Source organism: Centruroides vittatus, unplaced genomic scaffold (assembly GCF_030686945.1).
Source record: "Centruroides vittatus isolate TY-2023 unplaced genomic scaffold, ASM3068694v2 scaffold_386, whole genome shotgun sequence".
In the NCBI taxonomy this organism is placed as follows: Eukaryota; Metazoa; Arthropoda; class Arachnida; order Scorpiones; family Buthidae; genus Centruroides; species Centruroides vittatus.
In genome coordinates this window covers 4,757,960-4,780,120 of record NW_027122706.1, presented here as the reverse complement: position 1 = coordinate 4,780,120, position 22,161 = coordinate 4,757,960, and the positions used below count along the sequence as shown (strand labels likewise).

At 28.7% G+C, this 22,161-nt stretch overlaps 1 protein-coding gene across 1 annotated transcript; it reads left to right on the top strand.

The window, feature by feature from the left end:
* The first annotated feature begins 356 nt into the window (after window positions 1–356).
* Window positions 357–14,605, top strand: LOC136988873 (cuticlin-1-like). The gene is made up of 10 exons (XM_067286869.1): window positions 357–1,140; window positions 3,892–3,929; window positions 4,352–4,400; window positions 8,279–8,484; window positions 9,011–9,147; window positions 11,536–11,684; window positions 12,283–12,364; window positions 12,601–12,763; window positions 12,930–13,104; window positions 13,253–14,605. Exons 2-10 carry the CDS (start codon window positions 3,897–3,899, stop codon window positions 13,474–13,476), a joined length of 1,218 nt encoding a protein of 405 aa, XP_067142970.1. The 5' UTR covers window positions 357–1,140; window positions 3,892–3,896; the 3' UTR covers window positions 13,477–14,605.
* The last annotated feature ends 7,556 nt before the right edge of the window (window positions 14,606–22,161 follow it).

The following is a 22,161-nucleotide window of genomic DNA, read 5'->3' as shown; positions in this document are numbered from 1 at the left end:
AAATTTTTCGCGTTTTGTTTTTATGTTCCAAGCTTTCTTACAACTGTTAGATATTACAAAGAATAAATAAAAATAAATATCATGCAAATTAATTTATGAATTTTCTTCGAATTGATTAAATTTTCATTAGTGAATAATTAATGAATATTAAATATTTAGTTGGATTTAATTCAAATTTTAAAAATTCAGTTAAGAATAAAACCTCATAATTATTATTAGCTTTTATCTATTCTAAGAATTCAATTCTTCACTTATTGTTAAAAGAAATAATGCAATAAATGACTACATATCGGTCTACTAAAATATACAAAGTATTCGACAAAAAACTTGACTTTGGAAAAACTTTTATTTTCACAATCGTTCCTCACATATTTATATAACATTTAAACTATTTAACATGTTACCTAATGATTGTAAACACTCGAAAAAAAGAAGTAAGGCTACAATAAATACTTTTAAGATGAAGGAGAAACGCGAATTTGTCCTTGACCCGAAATGGTTGAACTTGAGTTTTTCAAGTCATTTCCAGCTTTTCTCGACTATTCTAGAAACTCCTTCTGGCAATAATAAGCTATTCGCAGAAGATGACCAAGAAAAAAATAGAAAGGAGCTGGGTATAAAAAATTTTCTACACCCTTAACGGAGCTAGAGAAATCTTCGTCGCTAGAAACCACATCCGGAAAAAACTTGGTAATGAGTAACTCGCATATTTTCACTCGGGATGAAAGATGACATCACATCTTTTCAACCTTTTCACTTTTGCCGGACTACTATCGGAACCGAAAAATAGCCCGAGGAGTGATATTTAGGCAACAACACAAGCAATATGCAGAAACATTTGTTTCTTTCCTTTTTTCTGTCAATTCCAACCAAGTTCATTCTAGAGATCAAAGTGTACTAACCCCTAATTTGTTCGGAGGTCGCCGGACAACCTTGAAAGCGACAATGATCCATCTGGTGGTCGGAATGTGCGGAGCCGTTTTTTTTCTTCTCGGACAGTAGCAGCCAGCCGTCTACGTCACGTGATAGAAATCGGCGTTCTCGTACATAAGCACAGACGACCTGTACAGCGAGGTTACAAGCACATCAGAACAGGTAGAGGCAGGTGGGAGAAAGTGGACGCAGGCATTGGAGGTCTTAGTAAGTCACTTTCACTCTTTCTATGTTTTCATTACAAAGAAGTTAGTGCGTAAGTTTTTAATAAATTAGTCTATAATTTAAATTTTATATTAGATTTAGTCGATGAATCAATATTCACTGAAGATTGAAGGTGACATTGAAACAAAAATGAGAGTGAACTCAGAAAGCCATAGACTATAGCTCTTCATCCAACCGTTTAAACATCTGAATGTTGATGATTCAGATAAAATGTAGAAAACACATATAATATTTATTTCGAAATTTATACTGAAACCATTATCGTTTTATGTGTTCGGTGGAATACGAAATACAAGATAAAGCATGAAAGAAAGTGCAATCACTTCTTCTTTCGAATTATGATTCATCTTCTTTATCGGAAATTTCTACCTTCATATCTCTTAATGAGCAATTATTGTTGAACTGGCCCAAGCTACTTTTTTCACTTAATGAGTCTGTTTACGGATCTAAATCTCGTGTCCGGTGATGCTGTTTATCTGAAATGAATCTTCATTAATTGGTTTGCATTGACAAGTTATGCGAGTTACAAAATTTCAATTCCAAGTTCAATGATCAGTTGATAACTATTTAAAAGAATGAAAGTTTTAATGAGGTGACGATTACCAAGAAAATTGACAGATTTGAAGACTGTTAAATGTGAGAGCGTTGTTCTTAGTTCTTCACTTTGTAAAAAACGGAAACGGAAACGTGATTAATCGTGTTTGTTTAGTTCTAGTCAATGAAAAAATTCATTTTTTACTTTTAATCTTTACCCCAATGATCAATTTATATTTCATTTAGAGAAAATTTACTTAATATTTAGAATCAAATTTATAAATAATATCGTATATATTCATATTTTAACATCGGGAACATTAGCTTTAAAATTTATCGAATTTGATGTTTTGAATCAGAAGAAGATTCAAAATATCAAACTCAATCAAGTCAATTAATGTAAAAATTAATTTTAAAAATTGTTTAAATGTCGAAATTTTAGAAAATATAGAAATTTACTGAAATTTAAAGCATTTATTTTTTACAAGTGTAGAATTTTTGAAGTTAAAACTTATAAAATAAATATCAAGGAAATGGTCAAAAATCAATCACTCGAATCAAAATTTGATCTACTTTAGAGATTTAGAACGCAAATAAATAAAATAATAATATTATTATGAGTTCAGATTGCGAACATTAAAATTGAAAACACAAAATGCACAAAAAAGTGTGTTTAAATAAAAGAAAAAAGTATCTTAATGACCTGTTAAAATTTCTTTACATGCAGAGCGAAATAGCGATAGTAAAACTTTGGATGAACTGATGCGAAAATTCGGAGCAAACTCGTAACACTAGCTTCGTGTCGTAGTAGAGATGGAGTCAGTTGGTATCGCAACTAATGAAGCGCATCCGAACCGAGCACACCCTAGCTTCTTTTTCAGAAAGAATGGCTAATTACTTTCAAAATACCGAAATACTTCTTCCAGTTAATGCCTTTTTTTAATCCTATCCCGTACATTTTATTACTTAGTATTCTATTAAAATGTTACAAAGTAGAATATAAAGAATACAGAGCAGTCATTAAAGTCAGTTATGCAATAAGAGTATATTAGATTTTATATCCTTCTCGAAACACTACATTAGGCGGAAGTCAAATTACGCCTAGCTCTTCAAATTTGGAAGTTTTTGATTTCAAAATTCCTTGCTCCAGTGAACCTTGTTGAGAACGTCTTATTACGGAAGGTAGTAATCCCATATGAGTCTTAATAAGAAACGGTGTAATTTGGAGGGCAAGTCAGACAGTGAACTTGAACTAGTTCGCTCTTGAGAAGGAAAGAGAGAGTGAAATGCTGGAGGTTAACGAAGTCACGGACGAAACAGGTTTATTATTATATATTACACGTCAGGATAAGTAGCTCGAGGGCTTTTTCCCTGTGCCCACGTCTTGTGCCAGCAATTGTTCTCGGTATGCAGAGAAATAAAATATTAATTGCCGAAAATAATAATCAATTAAGCAGCATAAAATTGCATCTCGAAACGTAGTAATCCATCCTCAATTTTAACTGTTTACTAGTAAAGATAATTTGCCGAATCCAAATCGTTTAAATCACGAGGGAGGTTCTCTTAAAATGAAATCCTACCTTGATGGATGAGTTTTTGAGGGAGTAGTCATTAATTTCATATAAAATGAGCATAAACACAATATGTCTAAAGTGGAAATATTATCTCTTTTCATAGTGTGACAGACATCATGAACTTGAAAAAAAATTGCTATTTTCTCTTTTCTGTTTATCTTTTTCTCGATAAAAGGTTTAACCGACGACAATATAATAAACTTCATTCGTTTTACAGCTAAAACATTTACTGAAGTTGTTAAGATAGAAGATTTCCTTAATTGAAAAACTCTTAACTGTATTAAATCTGTAGATAATAAAGTCTGACAAAAGACTAGCAGACGGGCGAGTCTCGATCCAAACTGCTTCTTAGTATTCATGTCATGAGTACGGATAAGATATGGGGCTGCGTTGGGTGTGTAGTGGGCCTCGGACTAAAGATGGTCGATGTCAAAGTTCAATGCACTTCAAAGTATAGCCGAAAGGGTAGGCATATAAGAGAAAGTGCTAAAGTTATCTTCTATTTCACTTTCAATTTTCTTTTGAAATCACTTATAAATGTAAAGTTATATACTATTCATTCAATTTTGATTGAAGACAATTATTTTTGAACTACCAATAAATAATAAAATTTATTTTTTTATAGTTAAAATGGACCTTTGGCAATCTGCTATAGTCATTTTGGTAAGTTAAACATATATTTTATAATTAAAGATATTAATTAGCATATAATTAATAATTACTTAAAAATTTCGTATAAAAATTATTAGAATTTATACACTAAAAGTCATAATAAAGTTTTCGTTAGAAATTCTATTATTGTTTTAAAATTACAACCATAACATAATTTATAGTAGCGCAGTTTATCATATTCATGGTCGAGACAAAGAACGAAAAATACCAGTTCAAGTTCGTCTTTGACGTCACTAATTGTAATATCTGTACTTTTGCTGTCAATTAAGATTACGGAAGTTAATTAAGTCATTAATTTAATGAATAACATTTACATTGATTTGAAAAAATGAACAATGATTGTAACCGTTAGTAACAAGTTGGTCGCAGCATTTCGGAGACATAACTAATAAGGAAAATTTTTATATTCACAGGCACTACTAGTTACGAGGCATGTTTCTTCCCAACTTATTACAAAGGCAGGTGAGTAAGCAAAGAAAATATTTATGAAATTATTTATAACGTGCCAAAGGAGAACTGTTTTCTATCAGCTCGAAAAGGAATGTTTTCCTGTGGGCCCTTACCTGTTCGTGAAGTCACGAAACACCCACGCGTGATATCTCATGATACATCTGCTCAGTCTCATCCGCAATGAACAATTTTAATACAATTGCTTACCTAATCCCACGATTTAAACTATTAGTAGCTATTCTGGTAGCTTATATAGATGTGCAGATAATGAGGATTGTTTTCTTTAATTTCTTAATTCGATTTCCGTCTAAAAATCGCAAAGTTGTTTTGATCGAAAATTTTATACGTAAGGTCAAAACACCTGGTTGATGAATCAGCGCAGTTACCTCCATCATCCGATGCAGGTGACTGTAGAAAATGTCCTTGGCAAGGCCGCACGAAATAACGTGACAGAAAATGTTCTTATACAGAAAAATTTTCTAATCATTTAGACATAGTAGTCAATACTTTATGCCAACAGTTGTCTGAGAGTCACTGGGAGGTCTCGGAAACCAGTTTTCTCAACATGTGGCACTGAGTTGACTAACATCTAAAAATAGATGAGATGAGTGGATAGAAAACGTTTAGTCCATCCTTTATATTTTTCTTTATTATAGTGGATAAAAAGATTGCGTGTGAGGCCGGATAGGTGAATCTATAGGAAACAGCCTCCAGATAGAAATTTTATCTTCTTAGCGTTTTTGTTACAGACTTTAAATAACAAAAGAGTGGTCAAAGCTCATCCTTTAATAAGCTTACAAAAATATTTCTCATATTCTTTTATTTGATTACACTTTATTTATATCTACAGAATGATAAAACAATGAATTATTTAGTTATTTTTAATCCGATTTTACAAATTTTATTTATCTTGAATTGTGATTATTTTTAATGTAAAATTAGTTGCAATTCTGTTGTCTAGAGTTACCAAGTAACCTTGCATTATTTAACTCGTTTTATATCTAATTTTAGTTTCTTTAATAATATTAATATTTATTTCGAGTGTTCGTATGAAAAATTTATTTGATTTATGGACAATGTTTTAAATTATTAAACATTTTTCCGTAGGAGCGAAATCTAAAAATAGAAATTCAAGGGAGTATGTAAAAAAAACAGGAAATTTATTTTAAAATTCAACAAATTAACCGTAATCATTTCCGTCAATGCAAATTTTAGAAAAATAAATACTTTTAAAAATAAAAATTTTACGCATCGAAATGAAAAAGTGGACTATTTAAAAGGATAAAATTTGTTTTATGGATCGGTGTGTATATCGAATTTTATGACACAATTCTCGATTCAATTGTCTGAAGAGTGACTGGTTATATTTTTAGAAATGTAAGAAAAAACACCAGTGCTGGTGGCGACTGTCTACGAACTGACCGTTCCGAATTTTCTACTTCTCTTTATCGGCTGTCCTGAATTTAAAAGCACTTTTATGTCTAATTTTCTCTTTTCATTCCTCCTTTTATGACTTTAACAATTGCAGTCGATCGCTCAATCGGATCTTCGTTAGTTGATTACTTTTTATGACCCAGTCATATTTTTAAGCATTCTTCATCACACAAACTAAATATACAGTATAAACTTACTTCTATTGAAATATTTTAATTACGGTATCTGTACTTTATACATTAATCTCGGAAAGTTATAGTTCTAAAATAGCTAATTAAATAACCTCCTCACATTACTTTATTTTAATATTTAATTTTTTTTATTTAACTAGAGTACTTTTTAAGGTGCATTAAATTTGAAAATAACATTATTTTCAATTAAACAAAAATGTTTTTAATTTTAGATTGTCTTATTTTTAATTTTTTAATATTCAAAACTATGAAGCAGTAATTAAAATATCAAAATAAAATGAATAACGATAAACAAATTTTAATTAAAAATAAACATCTTTAAAACTCGTTAATTGAAAATTTTAATTTCAATAAAAATTCTTATATAAAATTATATATAATTAAATATAATTAAATTAGATAAATGACTTTTTAAAGTTCATCAACTAAAACAAGGTTAAAAAAAAAAAAAAAAAGGCGTAGTTCAAAAGATTTTGTACCCATTTTCGCCTCCGTTGTTGTATTGTTCTTATACAGGGACATATCATAGGTCAAAATTTACGACTTGCAAACTTCTTTAGTCAAACAAAACGTTTTAGAAATGATCTCATTTAACTTCAAAATAGATATTTACATAATAAACAGAATAACTTTGTGGCTTGAACTTCCTGCAGAGTGTCATTCCCACGTCTGTAGGGCGAATATACCTACTTTAACCCTCGACCTCCAAACTGAAACAATTGCTGTGGTGGTGAATTTCTCCTAATGGAAGAAAAGTCATCCTTCCACATTTCTGTTTGGACCTAACCAGGAAGTCATTCAAACACATTTCATTTAGCGTGACTTACCATCTCTTGGTGTTTTGTGCGATATTTTCTCCGCACGATGGTCCTGTGTTCACAGAACTTTCTTAATGGAACGACTTTTGATGCACATTTTTGATGGTATCCTACCAACTCTGATAACAAAAGTCGTAGCTTATAGTATTTATTGTGTACTTCTTTATCACACGAGAATAGTTGTTCGAAAAATGCTGTAGGTAAGACATTTATCATACTATTTATCTTATTTTTTTTATAATTTTTAAAAAACCTTTTTAAACCTACTCTAATTTTACCCACATGACAATTCGAGATGATCTAGATAAATCACACGATAGAGTTTTGAGAATAAATGGGATGTCCAAAATGAAAAAAAAAAAACATGTATTACTCTTGTCTTTGGAATGTGTTTGTCTAGTTTAACGCATTAAAATACTACGACTATGTATATTTCGTATGTAGCATTAACCGATCGTTAATTGAAATTCAAGTAACGCAACTGTAAATTAATTAATGTAATTAGATTTCAAAAGTCAATCGTTGAAACATATTTAATTAAGTTTTACTCTGATATTTAAATTTATATGTTTAATTAGAATAAGAAATTTGTATACTAACTATCGAAATGTAAAATAAAAAATCTTGTTCAGTATAAGTTTATATAATATAACTAATTTTTAATTATTTTTATTTTAAATTTTATAGTTGTATTTAAATGTAAGTTAAGACACATTACAAATTTTTATTGATCTTATTAATTTTTATGTAAAAAATTTAATAATCCGGAAAGATTTTCCATATATTTAGTCTTATTTTTTCTAGCAACTTTGTTGTGCTTTTGTAGTTCATTAATGAACTACAAATGCAAACGTATTAGGAAGTGATATTAAATATTCCGAACAACTTCCCTTATTAAAATTTATAGTGGCTTCGTTACTGCAACTGTTATATTTGTATTACAGGACAAAGTACAATGTAACATTTTCTAATCACGTGTGAACAATAAGTACCTTATCACTATGTGTTTTAAAGACCCCATCTTCACAGGAGGTCTTTGAGAAACAAAGTACCTATTACTATTTAAAATTGCTTTTTGTATTTAGATAATAAGAGAGAAATCTTTTACAAATAAGAATTAATCACTTTTTAAAGGTGAATGTATATCTTTTCCTTCTTTCTATGATTACAAAGATCTATGTCGAGTTCGTCCTTGCGCTTTCATTTTTCAGAGTTCACTTTCATCCGCAAGGTCGGCAGCGGATTTCGTCTCCTAGCAACTACAGGTCGCTGCACTTCTACTAGTGTCAGCGTCCTGACGCTGCCAGCAAAACAAACCGCCAAGCGTCTATATTACAAATCGTGATGAAAAAAACATGACTTCGTGTTTTGTCAGTTCTGCCTCCCGAATTATCAATTTGAACGAATTTATGTTTCTGCATTTTTATATCTCTAACTTCTTTTACAGATCCCGGCCTCATTACCGATGTCAGTATCGCTTGTAATAGTAATAATATATTAGTGACGATATCTACGGCTACTAACTTCAACGGGATGATTTACCCCAAAGGATTATCTAAGAATTCCACCTGTATGTCGGAATATAGCAATGCCGGTGCTAATGTCAGCTATATTTTACCCTTGAGATCTTGCAACACAATGAGCACTGATATGGTAAGAATTTTCACACACAATTACAGACACTCCCTTTCGTTCGTCCGAATCGTGTAATGCATTACCTGAAATTCCCACATTTATTCATCTGTGGATCGTATCGAGTTTTAAGCGTACTGATTCAATCTAATTACTAGTTACAGTCGATTCTTTTCGGCCTAAATTTTTCAAGCAGGATGAAAATTATTTTCATTTCAGTTTCGGTCAAAACTGTTTCTCGAAACGATTCATAATTTCAATCATTTATACAACATAATAAAGTAGCTTAATTTCTTATTGCTGACCGGAAAATTTAAATTAGCAGAGTAGAAAATAAGTAGAATCGATTAAATATTTTAATAAATTTGAAAAATTCCATACGTTTCCAGTTCCTATTGACTAAAAGAGTTTAATTATTACAAAAATCGATAATTAAGATTTAAATGTAGGTTTTTATTGTTAGTAATGTTGTTGTTTCTCTTCTTTTGACCCTTGATTATTTAATATTTCATAATCACGAACCAATCTTACCACTTTTCCTTTCTAGGATGACGGAGTAGAATACTTCAACACGGTCGTGATTCAACCCCATCGTAAACTGGTGACCAACCAAGGACGAGGTTACCATATTAGATGCAGGTATCAGACTAAAGAGAAGACCGTCACTTCTTCTTTCAATGTCAGGTAAGTTGTTCACGAGATCTTCATTCAATCAACATCCGGGTTTCACTGTCGAACGAACAAAGAAGCCATTAAGTATTTAGTGATAGCACTTTTTCATTCGGACATTGAACCCGGTTGGACTTCGAAGAAGGGAGGCTGACGGTCCACCCTTCTTCGAAAACTTGATGGATCGGTTTGGTAATAAGGTATATCTACGGGTACGATACACACTGAACCCATAACCCTACACTACTTTTAACTATATATCGTCGAGCTGTTTCTTTCCACTTCCTGTTCTTCCGCATCAATCATTTAAACATGCGAATCGGTTGACAGTTTATTTTCTATTTTATTAATGCAATAATAAGAATAAATCTGATCAATTAAACGATTCTTTCTCCCGAAGAAAATTTTTATTAATGATTTGCAAAATTATCCTTAACATCGACACGAATGAGGATATTATTAAAAAATAATATCTTTACTCGTTTCCATAAAAAATATTAAAACTTTTTATAAGGTTAATGACATCTTTCGTATTTTCCTTCTATATCTTATACCACTTTTTTAAAAATTTAACTTACAATTCAAGAAATTTATATATACTGTTTTAAAATATGCTAAATGTATTATAGTAATATAAGTTTATATATCTTATTATAGACAATATATTTCGCTACATGTATGGATATATATAAATACGACAATCGATACACACACATATATATATATATATATTGATATGTATATGGGGGCCTAAGGTAGAGCTATCTCCTTTTGTTTTTTGGTGGGTCCCTGTTGTTTTTTTTTTGAACAAATGAAATACGTAGAATGTTTATTTCTTAATAAAAAAAGACGGTTTTAAAGATTTTACTTTGTTAGTAAAAAATAACATTAATTTATAGGGATAAAAAGCACTAAGAAACCCTTGTTTTCTCTTTTCCGGGGAACGATTCCCAGCTCACTCTCTCCTCCGTCCTGTATACACATACTTGTATTAATATGTATATAAGTATTCAGATTTTGTATAGTCTTTCCGTATTTAAAGTTTTTGTGTAGGAATAATTTTTAACTATTCTTAATAATAACTCTTGAGAAAGTGAGTATACATACTTATGAATATCAATATAATTATTTCTCAATAAAATGAAATCGTTTTATGGAATAATATTATGAACTTATTTTTAATGTTCAAAAATAATATAGTAATTTATTTTTAATAAATCATTATTGATCAGTCATTATAAGTATTTGCGTATGCGAGGCTTAATGCGCTTCTCAATTATACATTTAATCTTTTATATTTTTAGATTTAATCATTTATAAAAAATGGCTTAAATACTACTACAATTGATAAAAAGAAAGAAAGAAAGCTGTTCTTTATGAAACGATTCTAAATTTCGGAAATCAATAGAGTTAAAAACAAAAATAAATAGGAATAATGATTAAAAAAAACTTTATTTGAAATGAGATCTAAATACGTGTCTTTCTTGAAATTACAGATTATTATAGATACGGTGATAAAATAAAACATTTAATTATCTTGACAGGTAGTTTTCTGTTAATTTGACGTAAATTAGGGACATTCAGAATAGCTTTAAGGATATAAATCTTTTTGATTTGTTGGTCGAATAGCCATGTAATGTTTATGGCATTCTTTGACTGTACTGAGTATTACCCCAATTTGAGCCTCATGATTTTTCTAGCGAATGGCATTTTCTATCTATTGATAAAAAAAAAACTATTTGAAATATTAGTTAAAAGATGTAATTACATTTAATCAGCTTTTATTGTTTACAAAATTGATAAAACATATTCAATAGTTCAAAAGTATTTATGAAACACACGTTATTTATAAAACTTAATTATAAAAATAATTGTAGAGTTTAATAAATTATAATAATCATTAATGTAGACGTTTTTAATTTGAAGATAAAGTATTTTTTTATAAGAAAAGGCATACGTAATATTCTAATTAATCAAATTAGTTCAAAAATGTAAGAAATAAAATATTAAAATATAGCAAAACGCTAATTTTAGCCTTTAGCAATTGTAAATTATAGATTAGTATCAAAATTATAGAATCTATAACGCTTATAATGTACTTAAGCAATGTTTATAACCGTTATTTCATCCTGAACTAAATTGAAACAAAAAAAAAAAAAGTTCTTAAATTGAAAGAAAAATTACATGGTACAACACAATTGAATACATATAATCTTATACAAAACATTCAATTACATTATAATGAGCGAACTCTACATAATTTCCAAGTATTTTCTTTTAGTAAATCAAAAGGACTAAAGAATCAAATTAATCAGAATTCTACGACAACTCATATATTTTACGAACGCAAAAATATATTTTAAATAATTGAACATTCATTTAACAATTGGATCTTTTTTCCAGTATGATCGGTACCACACCTTTAGTAGCTACGGCGCCAATGCCTGTATGTTCTATGAAAATCTATCTGGGCGATCCACAAAGAGGAATCGTAGCAGAAAACGTTCGAATTGGAGATCAATTAACTCTAGTTATAACTATCGATTTGCAAGGTGAGAATGTAAATATATTTCAAGCGAACATCTCAGAATTTAATTGGAATTTATATATTATATTTTAATTGTTATAATTATAAAGAAAAAGAATATAAATTTTTATTTAATTATACGATAAGTGAAATACTATCATTTACGGTTCACCGCTCAAACGTTTGAGATCGTCCGTGTTTTATTATTCATATTTTTTTTATGTTCATTTCTGACAATGAAGGAAGGATTATGCTTATGCTATTTAAGTGCTGACGTGACTTTAATAAATTGGAAATGTTTTATATATTGGCTATGTTTTTCGAATCAACTACTAGTATCATCTTTGGCTTATAATCCGAATAATATGAGTTTCCTTCAGTTTTTTCGATCTTCGGAGTGTGAAGCAAAATGAAATTTTTGGGCAGGGAAGCGATGCTTTGAATAATTAATTTCCTGTGTCGATAATTATTTATAATTTATTTTGAAACGCAATTTCACACACATTGATCAAAAATTAGTAAAATGAAGTCATGGTAGATGTATCAAACTCTAAGATATATCTTAAATTTATATATTTTTTACATTAAATAAGTGTAAATAACAATTTAATTGTCATTTTTAGACGTTTACGGGATGAAAGTGACCAACTGTATTGTCAGAGATGGAATGAACTGGGGTGAACAGCCTCTGATTAATAACGAAGGGTGAGATCTTCTTATAATATTCCAATTGTTAATCAAGTTTATTGAACCAACCGCTAATTAACTTAATACTACTTTTAATCATCGTATTCATTACTGTAACTATGCTTTGTTATTCATATAATCTGAAGTAATCTGATGATAATTTAATGATCGCCTTTGAGGATTAAGCCTAATTGTATAACTTATTCTATAAAGAGGAATTCTTATGATAATGCTAATCACTTATATTTTAATAGGTGTCCAGTAGATGAGGATATTATGGGTGCATTTAATTACACTCTTAACATAACAACAGCATCAGTTGGATTTCCAGCTCATAAATTTCCGTATACTTCTTCAGTTTACTATCAATGCAACGTTAAACTTTGCCTGAAGCAAACCGGCGGATGCGATGATGTGGTTAGCATTTTTCAATTTTTTTTTATTAACCACGATTCAAAAAGTTTGTATAGTCGAGTTCTTTTCACGTAGGAGAAAACGACTAAAAATTATATTAAATTTTATTTTTAGTTATGCTTGAATAATTTTCTCATTTATTAACAATTTATGTTATTTTGTTTTTAAGCCTCCTGATTGTAGTCAATCGGCGGGAGGAAATAAAATAAGGAAAAGAAGAAATTCTGATTTCAAGAGAACTGTAACTGATATCAGTCGCTACGAAGATGATGTTAAAGATTTAACAGTTGAAGTTTATTCGGGTCTTTATGTCAACGAAGTAGAGGAAGTTGAAGATAAAAATGGTAATTTTTAATTTAATCTTTATTTTTTTAAGTACTTAAGTTAAACAATTTCTCGAAAATCTTCATATATAAAAAAATAAAGAAATTTTCAGAATTTCTTAAATTGTATAATTTATAATAGTTATAACGAAAAACATTACATTTTCAGATATAAAAACCGAAGCACAACCGACTTTCATCGAAGATGAATTCTGTGTCTCCACAAGGAAATTTGCAATCGGAATCGCAATAGCTGGAGTTCTCTTAATGTTGGCTATTATGCTACTTGTTGCTTGTCTGTTAAGACGAAGAAGACGAAGGAAAGACGTCAGTTCTTCTGGCAGTTCCATTTATTCTGGCCCCTATTCCAACCATGCCTACACTCGAGACTAGCCTTAATCCCGGAATTCCATTTGAATGCTATTGTGAACTTCCCTTCCCTTTCTTCAGTGCCATCTGCCTTGAGAATGTCTATAATCTCGGATTAAAACAAAGATGGCCTTAATTCTATTTATTTTCGGGAGATGTGGTGCCAAAATGGCGTTTTCTTCCTAGAAGAGAGAATATAGAATATTTTTTTAAGAAACTTTTTACAGGAAAAATTTCGATTTTAGATTTGGAAGCCGATCTCAAATTTAAATTCAGCTGACTTGTTACAACCTATGAATACGACATCGTGTAAAAAATCTGACATAGATCAGATGCTACTCCTTTTGGAATCTCAAGGATTAAACTTTGGGTGAAAGGTTCATCTGGTGATGGAAGGTAAAATTTTATAAACCTTTGGAATCAATGGTCATCAGGCATCTATTTGCAACATTGATTCCTTGGTTTTACAGATTTCTCTCGAAAAAATATCAGGTCTGTATCCATGGTTGCCATTTTTTGTGTTAAATTTTAAAATATTGGTTTATACAATGTCGCGATTAGTTCCGATTAGAAACATTGTATTCCTAAACGTTTTTTTGTTTTATGTATCAATATTATCGCGCCAGTAAACGATACTCTAAATTTAGGCGTCTTCAATATTATCTGATTAGGACGTAAGCCAAAAATTTAGTCGTTTTTATAAAATATCAGATATAAATTCTTATAAAACAAAATTACGAAATTCTGGTGAGGCGTTACAGAATTGCTGATGACTGTTGACATCTCACCTTAATTGTACATAATGTATCATGTGTGTGTATCACGTGATGTCCATGTTTATTACGACATTCCCTGTAAGGCAGCTAAGGTGATGGTTAGGGTCATATGTATATATATACATATATATCAGCAGTATGTGTCGGTGTTTTAGGGGAATTGAAACGTTGATTGCATCATTGGCGATCCAAATCGATTCGTGTCGACTTTGCTTGCCAAATGCAATAAAGATTTTGGTGCAATGTCATCATCGTTATCCGGCCAAATTCTTAAAAATTATATTTTTTATTGTTAAGATCATATTTTATTTTGACTTTTGTAAATTTTATTTTCCTTTGTAACTCAGTCAGAGAAATAAACATTATTTTCAATTCAAGTATTCAATATTTTTAACTCTGCTATTGATAAAGAAAATTATTTTCATTAAGGAAAGGGTCTTTGATCTTCTTCTAAGTCCTCATTGACGTGCTTTAATAAATCATTTTAGATTGCTAGAGGTGTTACATCTTTATAATAAAGAGAATATATTGCTGGACCATTGATGAGTTCAAGAACTCATCAATGGCCCAGTAGCCTGATTAACGAATTCATGCGCTATTAACTGTGTCTCTCGTTATCGACGCATCATTACCCATAGGCGTTTGGGTGACCTTTTAAAAAAAGTTAGTCCATCATTTAAGTTAGAAAGTCATTGCTATCCATAGTTGTCAGCCAAAGAATAAAGAACAATCTGTAAAGGAATTGCTTTTTCATCAAATCAGTGGCCTCAAATTAAAGAAGAAAATAAACTTCTCGATTGAAATAAATGTTTTTCCATTAATTTTACAGGGATTGTTTCTTGTTTATTACAATACCATTTTTTAATTTAAAATTAAATAACATAAATCAAAAATGGAATAATTTATTTCATTTTTAATTTATATTATTTCTTGCTATTGTTCGAGTTTTTATTTTATTTCAAAAATAAAATCGAGTTAAAAACATACAGTCAAAGCAAAAGACACAAAGCTGTCATGGAAATTATTTCTATTGATATTTATTGATCTATTTTTCGTTTAGATGAATGAAAACTCAGCATAAAAGTCAATTTTTTTCCATTTTAAAAAGCAAAAGCACCTAATTATCATTTATGTGTATATATCTAGAAACAATTTCATCGAAATTATTGCTGTTTTTATAAAAAAAATGCCATTTAAATGATTTATATATTTTTATGAAAATAATTTAAGATTTTAAGCTTGAATTTGAATACACTTTAATAATAACAATTAAGCTAATTTTTTAATTAAAACATGTAAGTTGTAATAGCGACATAGCTGGCAAGTCGGAGCTCAAACTTACAAATTTAATGAAATCATTATAAAATCGTTTATAAAGCTAACAATTTCGTTAATTTTGAGGACGAATACTGAACCAATTTGAATATAATACTGTTTACAGATGAAAAATAGAATGGTAAATTATGATAGTTTTGGCCTTTAACAGAAAGACAGACGACGGGGTGTAAAGGTAATGATGTTTACCAAAGGAACTCACTCGTTTTGCTTTCGAATCGTCTTGGTTTCTTTTTTAACTTCACGCTAAGTTAAAATCATCGAAGCAAAGAAATTACTCGGGAATTACTGCTTGTTTGATAAATCAAAAAATGTACAGTACAAGCATATGTTTTTGTTTCGCTGGTTTTTCGCAACAATTTTCCGATGAATGCATTTCCTGGTTTGTTGTATTAATCAACGATTGATACGATTTTGTTTCTAATAATAAGAATAAATGCTCATTTAAATCCATAGCTTAACCAGATGCACTTCTTTTTATTGTATAGATAATAGATTAGCATTCATTTACTTTCGATTCTTTTCAATCGTCCAATGATAATGATTATAATTAGAGAGCTAGAAGCCAAGAATTTCTTTTCGTTTTTACATATGAACACGCCATGGAATATTATTAAATTCTGATCATAAAAATTTAAATATTAGTAATACCAAGTGAAAAATATATTATAACAAGTGCTTATTATATAATTTTTTAAATATCTAAGCATTTTATACGTAGAATATTATTTATTAAAAATTTTTTAAGTGATTTAAATTGGAATAAATGAACGTTAAATTGTTAGAAATAACTTTTCATGATGTTTGTAAATTATTCAAACTACCTAAAGAATAGGTCAGATCTAGATATTTTGATCAATAAAAACTGATAGAGTATTTAAAAAATTCCAAGCAATTTATTATATAGTAGTAAAATGCGAGGAAAGCCAGAGTTAAAATGGTTTTTTTGAGTTCACTAAACTTATATTTTAAAATTAAATATCGTTCCAGTGACCAGCTGAACCAGTTCATAAGCATTAAGTATATTAAAAAGTTCACGGTAAATTTATGAAAATAAATGGATGTGACTAATATATGACGATCATAGAAAAGGTCACCAATTGAACCATAAATAATAAATCACAGGTGAAAAAGTGTAGCAAATTCTCTTTCAGAAAGGACAGAAAAACAAGTTTTTTGTTTTCACTTTTTTTTGACAACTTGATTGCTAATTCGGTAAATTCAAAGAAGAGAAATGACGAATAAATATGGTGGGAATCATTCGTACTTTCATTACGAGTATAATCTGCTTTGCCTAAATTGTTGTCTTTCGTAAGATCCATTTTTTTTTGTTTTTTTTTTTTTTAATTTTTACTTCTAACGTAATCATCTTGAAATAGATGATGGATGACAATTTTCTACATACAAAAATTTTAAATTAAAATTCCCATATAGATAAATTTTATAACGAGTCTAAAATGTTTCATACTAAAGTCTATAAGGTTATATAGGCCTGTATAAAATGATAGTTATCTAAAATCGCGGATGTATTCAGTTGGAAATAGTTTAAAAATAAGAAAAATGAAACTGTTTTTCTATATGACAAAATATAAATATAAATACTATTGGCATAATCTACTTAAAAAGATGCGACATCCATAAAAGCTTACTTTAATGGGCCAACTTGTCGAATAACAATTGCGTGACGATTCGTGATGCGTGAAGTGACTCACGCGTTATCTATGTAAAAACAAAAACATAGCAGCTGTCATCCTAAACATGGTTATCTTCGGTGTTCTATTGTTAAATAGCTTTTTGTTTAAAGGAATGATTTCTTTTTCGACCATTACATGCGGTGTGGCTTGTTAAATCGTGATGACAATGACCCCTGGCCCTGTGGCCTTCTGAACAACAGCATCCTCTGAGCATTTTGCGTTTGAAAAATAATAGTAACGCTGCAAGTTCTAAAAAATTTGAAAAAAAAGAACCAAGTGTGAAAATAATAGCCTTGAATTCAAGTTAGCAATTACAAGGCTGAGATTATCTCGGTTTATCTCAAGAAGCAAACCAAAAAATTCGGCATACTGACTGATTTAATGGGCGATGTTATCACTATCTGGATGAAAACTGAAAACTTGGCTCCCTTCAACAAATGGTGGTGAGAAAGGGTAACCCTTATTTTGTATGCGAGAGAAACTACAATTGATAGATGGAAAGAACCTCTCTCTTTTTTTTCATTACTATAATACGTGGCTTGATGTACTAGATTACAATTTCGGAGAATTCTAAACCTTCAAGTTAAAATCAAATTAAGTAACATAATTATTATGATGTACAAATTTTAATTTATATCTGTATATAATTATTTTTCTTAAGGAATTAAGTATAAATTCTTTGTTTAAAACATTAATTTTTTTTCAAAATATTCGATTCAAATGTTCGAATAACAAGTTGATTTTTCCGATAAAATTTTTTTCTGTTTATTTAAAAATGCAAATTTTAAAATATAGAAATGCTGAAGATTTAATTTGGAAGAAATGATGATGAATAAGGAATGAATGTACCGTTGTAAATTTTGTAAATAATAATAGATTATTATATAAGTACTATAACTATTATGATTTATAAGTTACACATAATTAACAAAGCTATATTGAAACTTCACATTTCAGTATCTCTTATTGTTTAAATTTGTAGATTAATACAGGATATTTCGCGATATTCTAAAAAATTTTTGTACTGCTATAATAGTATGCACATTGTTATACGAATTCATGTCTTTTCAAATGTTCAATTTGTTCTTATTTTTATTTTTTTCAAACCCATATCAGTGACAATGAATGTACGGAAACGAGTTTTTGTAGTAACACACAAGATAAAAGACACGAAAAACAATAAAACTCGAGAAAAGTATTATTAAACAAATCTTGAATAAGAGTATACTGAAACTATTCGTGAATTAGTAAACAAATTTTTGAGGACCGGATCTGTTCTTGATATCACCAGATCGTCTTGAATACCCGATTTAACAACATTGAATTTTTACCTAGCAATTCATTAAGTCTGAGGTATACCGCAGAAGTATTAGAGATCTTGTTGATCTTCGAAATCGTTTTACTGTAGCCGATGGCGTAACTAAGATTTTGCTCTGAGAGTGATCTGGGAGGATGATGTTTTCTTTGTTCTGATGTAAAGTACAATCAGAACAAAGAAAAATTAAGCGTACCATAAAGTACCGTTTATTTATACACAATAGCTTTTATTTTTAAAAAATTATTTATTTATTTTTTAATAAACTTTTTTAAATTTAAATTTTATTCTTAAAGCCTTTTAGGGATCCAATATTCACATCATTCCTCATATGTCCGCCGTAGACGTAGCTATTTAAAAGATAAAATGCTTGAACGTATGCTTCGCAAAACAGCTAATCGTTTTGAGTTCTCTAGAGATATTGATGATAACCACCTAAAAACTAATCATTAGATTAAGCCCATATAGTATGTATTTTGTTTAAATGCTTCCTTGTCTTCGCCTTTTCCCAGGTTTATACGTGATCAGCATTTTCACCTTTAATCTGTCTTCTCCATTTCTCTCTGTTCAGGGCGTTCTCTCTCCTCCATCCCATCTCTCCTAAATGCATACTATATAGTGCTAATTTAATGACTATCAAAATAACCATTTTTAAAACACTCTGTATATCTTAGAGTCATTTCTGAAAATACATTTTTTTAAAAATAATATATCATAATTTTTATTAATTTTAATCCATCTTTTTTAAATTATAAAATATTACAGTATCGTTACTATTAACTTCAGTCTATATTACAACATATCACGTGTTTACTATAAATCGAAATGAAGATAAGAAGCAGCACACTGTACAAAACATAATTAACACGTATTAAAGATATGTTTATTTATAGAATAATACTCTTATTTAAAATATTATATAAACTTTTCAAAGTAAATTAAAAAATTAAATTTAATCATACTAACAAGTTTATGAGAATGGTTTCATTTCCTCAGAAACTGCTTCTTAGCTTATGCAACAATATACAAATTTCCTGACTGATCTGAATCTAAATTAAAAAATAATTAAAATTAATTATATTTGATTGTCGTTCAGCCTAAATGAGAGATAAAGAACGAAACTTTAATCCATTAAAAATCGTGAGGATGAGGATCGATTAGAATCATGATACTTCATGGTGAAGAAAAAGAACTCTAAATGCACTTCCATACTGTTGAATAATAAAGTTATGTATAAAAAAAATTCTATTCGTCAAATTAACAATCCTAAAAATAAAGTTATTTTAACTGGAAATTGGCTCTAATAATAATTAAACTTAAATATTGTAAAGCGTTATACAATGCAGTCTTTATTATGTTAAAAACAATATTTATGATTTCTGTATATTTTATTTTAAGAAAAGCAAAGATAAATTATATAATAATTATACTTAAATTATAATTTTAGAATAATAAATCTATAGTAGACTAGTTATTTATGACATTAAAAATGTATCTAATATACAATTTTTTTTTAAAAAATAGTTACTTATACAAGTTGAGAAGATTTAGAAGTAAGAGTGAGTGTCATAGAAGTTATTTTCATACAGTTTTATTTATCTAATAAGAGCTCGTCCTTATCGCTGAATCTGCAAATAAGATCATAAAAATCATCGATCGAATAAGATCATAATTACAATAAAAATCTTATTAGACGAATGCTTTTTTTAAAAATAACATTTAGAATTTATTTATTTATTGTTCCCTTTATAAAAAATTGTTTTTTTTAATATTATGATAATTATGACATTAATTATTAATGAAATTATATATCGTTTTTGAGAAGAGATTAAGAATTATTTTTGGATGCAGATTGAAAAAATATATACATTTTCAATTTACATCTAAATAATTAGACGAAAGAAACAAAAATAATTCGAAATATTGTCATTTTATCTACGTGCTCGTACTATTCTTTCATCAAAACTCCTTCGGGCTAAACTTACCGAAATGTAGAAAGTGCTTTCGCTGTAATTATATAGCAAGTGGTAATAGAATAGTCTAATTATAACTTTGTGCAACAATGGTTTCACTCTTAATATTATTTTCTATAATGTTTAGGTGGGAAGTTCAAAGACTTCAAACGTATTTTTAATAAAACAATTAAAAATAATACAGTGGAATAGTTTAAGAATGAATCCATATCCCATATCTCTAGATTGTAAACTATTCTACGGACATAAGAGAAAAAACACAACCAAATAAATTATAATTCCAGTTATATTCACGTACAGCATAAAATCCGTAATCCACTTGAATTTTTGTTTAAAAAACAAAAATTCAAGTTTCAATATTTTATTAAAAAGGTTAATATTTATAAGTTAATGTATAGTAATATAAAGAAAATAGCAACTGAAATACCATTAAGGATAAACCGAACGGATCAAAAAACGTTGTAAAATTTACTTTCGCTGAGAAGAACGACCCTCAAATGAGTTCAAGGACGAATTTTTGTTTTTGTTTTCTCGATTACCTTCAATCATCAACACGAAAGTTTGAAGTTGTCAAAGCTTGAAGTTACAGTCTTTAAGGGTTAAACAAGTTTTTATAAAGGAAAAAATAAATGATTGTTAAAGGTGATGAAATCGAATATCCTGAAGAGTATACCTTAATTTTACATTCTCTTTTGCGATTTTTCAAAGTTGTCATCAATAATGATGCAAGTTTTTATCTGTAATAAATAAACAAAGATTTGATGTTAATATCCACCGAACCCTTCTCAAGAAAAGAGAAAATATATGACTTTTATGTGAAAAAATAATATATTTTTTTTAATATAAAAGTAGGTTCAAAAAAAGTAATGAGCTATTGTTGACGCTAAAATTTTCCTTTCGAAATCTACAGTAACGAGATTTTACTTGCAAAAATGTTTTTTCCTTTTCATTTTTTATTAAGAAGATAGTCAGTCCTCCATTTTATGGCACTGAAAGAGATCTAATACTCGGATTTTTTAATCTTTAAAAGTGTTTTTAACATTCAAAATAAAGGAAATTTAAACAACAACAACAACAAAATATCAGTAAAAATATTTATTTGTGCATAACATGTATCAAAAATTATTTATGTAATTATTACTTCATCAAATGAAAAATATGAAATTTATAGAGTATTTTCTGACTATTATTAATATGAAAAATAGTAAGCTATAGCATTTTACATTTCCTAAATGATAAAACATGTTTCATGTATGTACGATTTCTTAAAAATAACAGAACAGCTGTTATTTCTACATATATTATATACTCCCTGTATATACGGATGTACTATACAAGTACTGTAAGTTATAGATATTTTTACACTTTTACAGACTAATTACAAATAAGTTAATATCTTAATGTTAAATGCATGTAAATTGCGATGTTTCTCTTAAATAAAACGTTTTAAAGAGAATTTTGAATGAAAGAATGATTTAAAAAATTTCATTTTAATTATAATGACAAATAAAAACAAAAAAAGAAAGTTTAACTTTCTTGTATCTATTATAAAAAATATATTAATTTAGAAATTCTAATACATTTATATGGAGTCGATGAAATCGAAACAAATTATG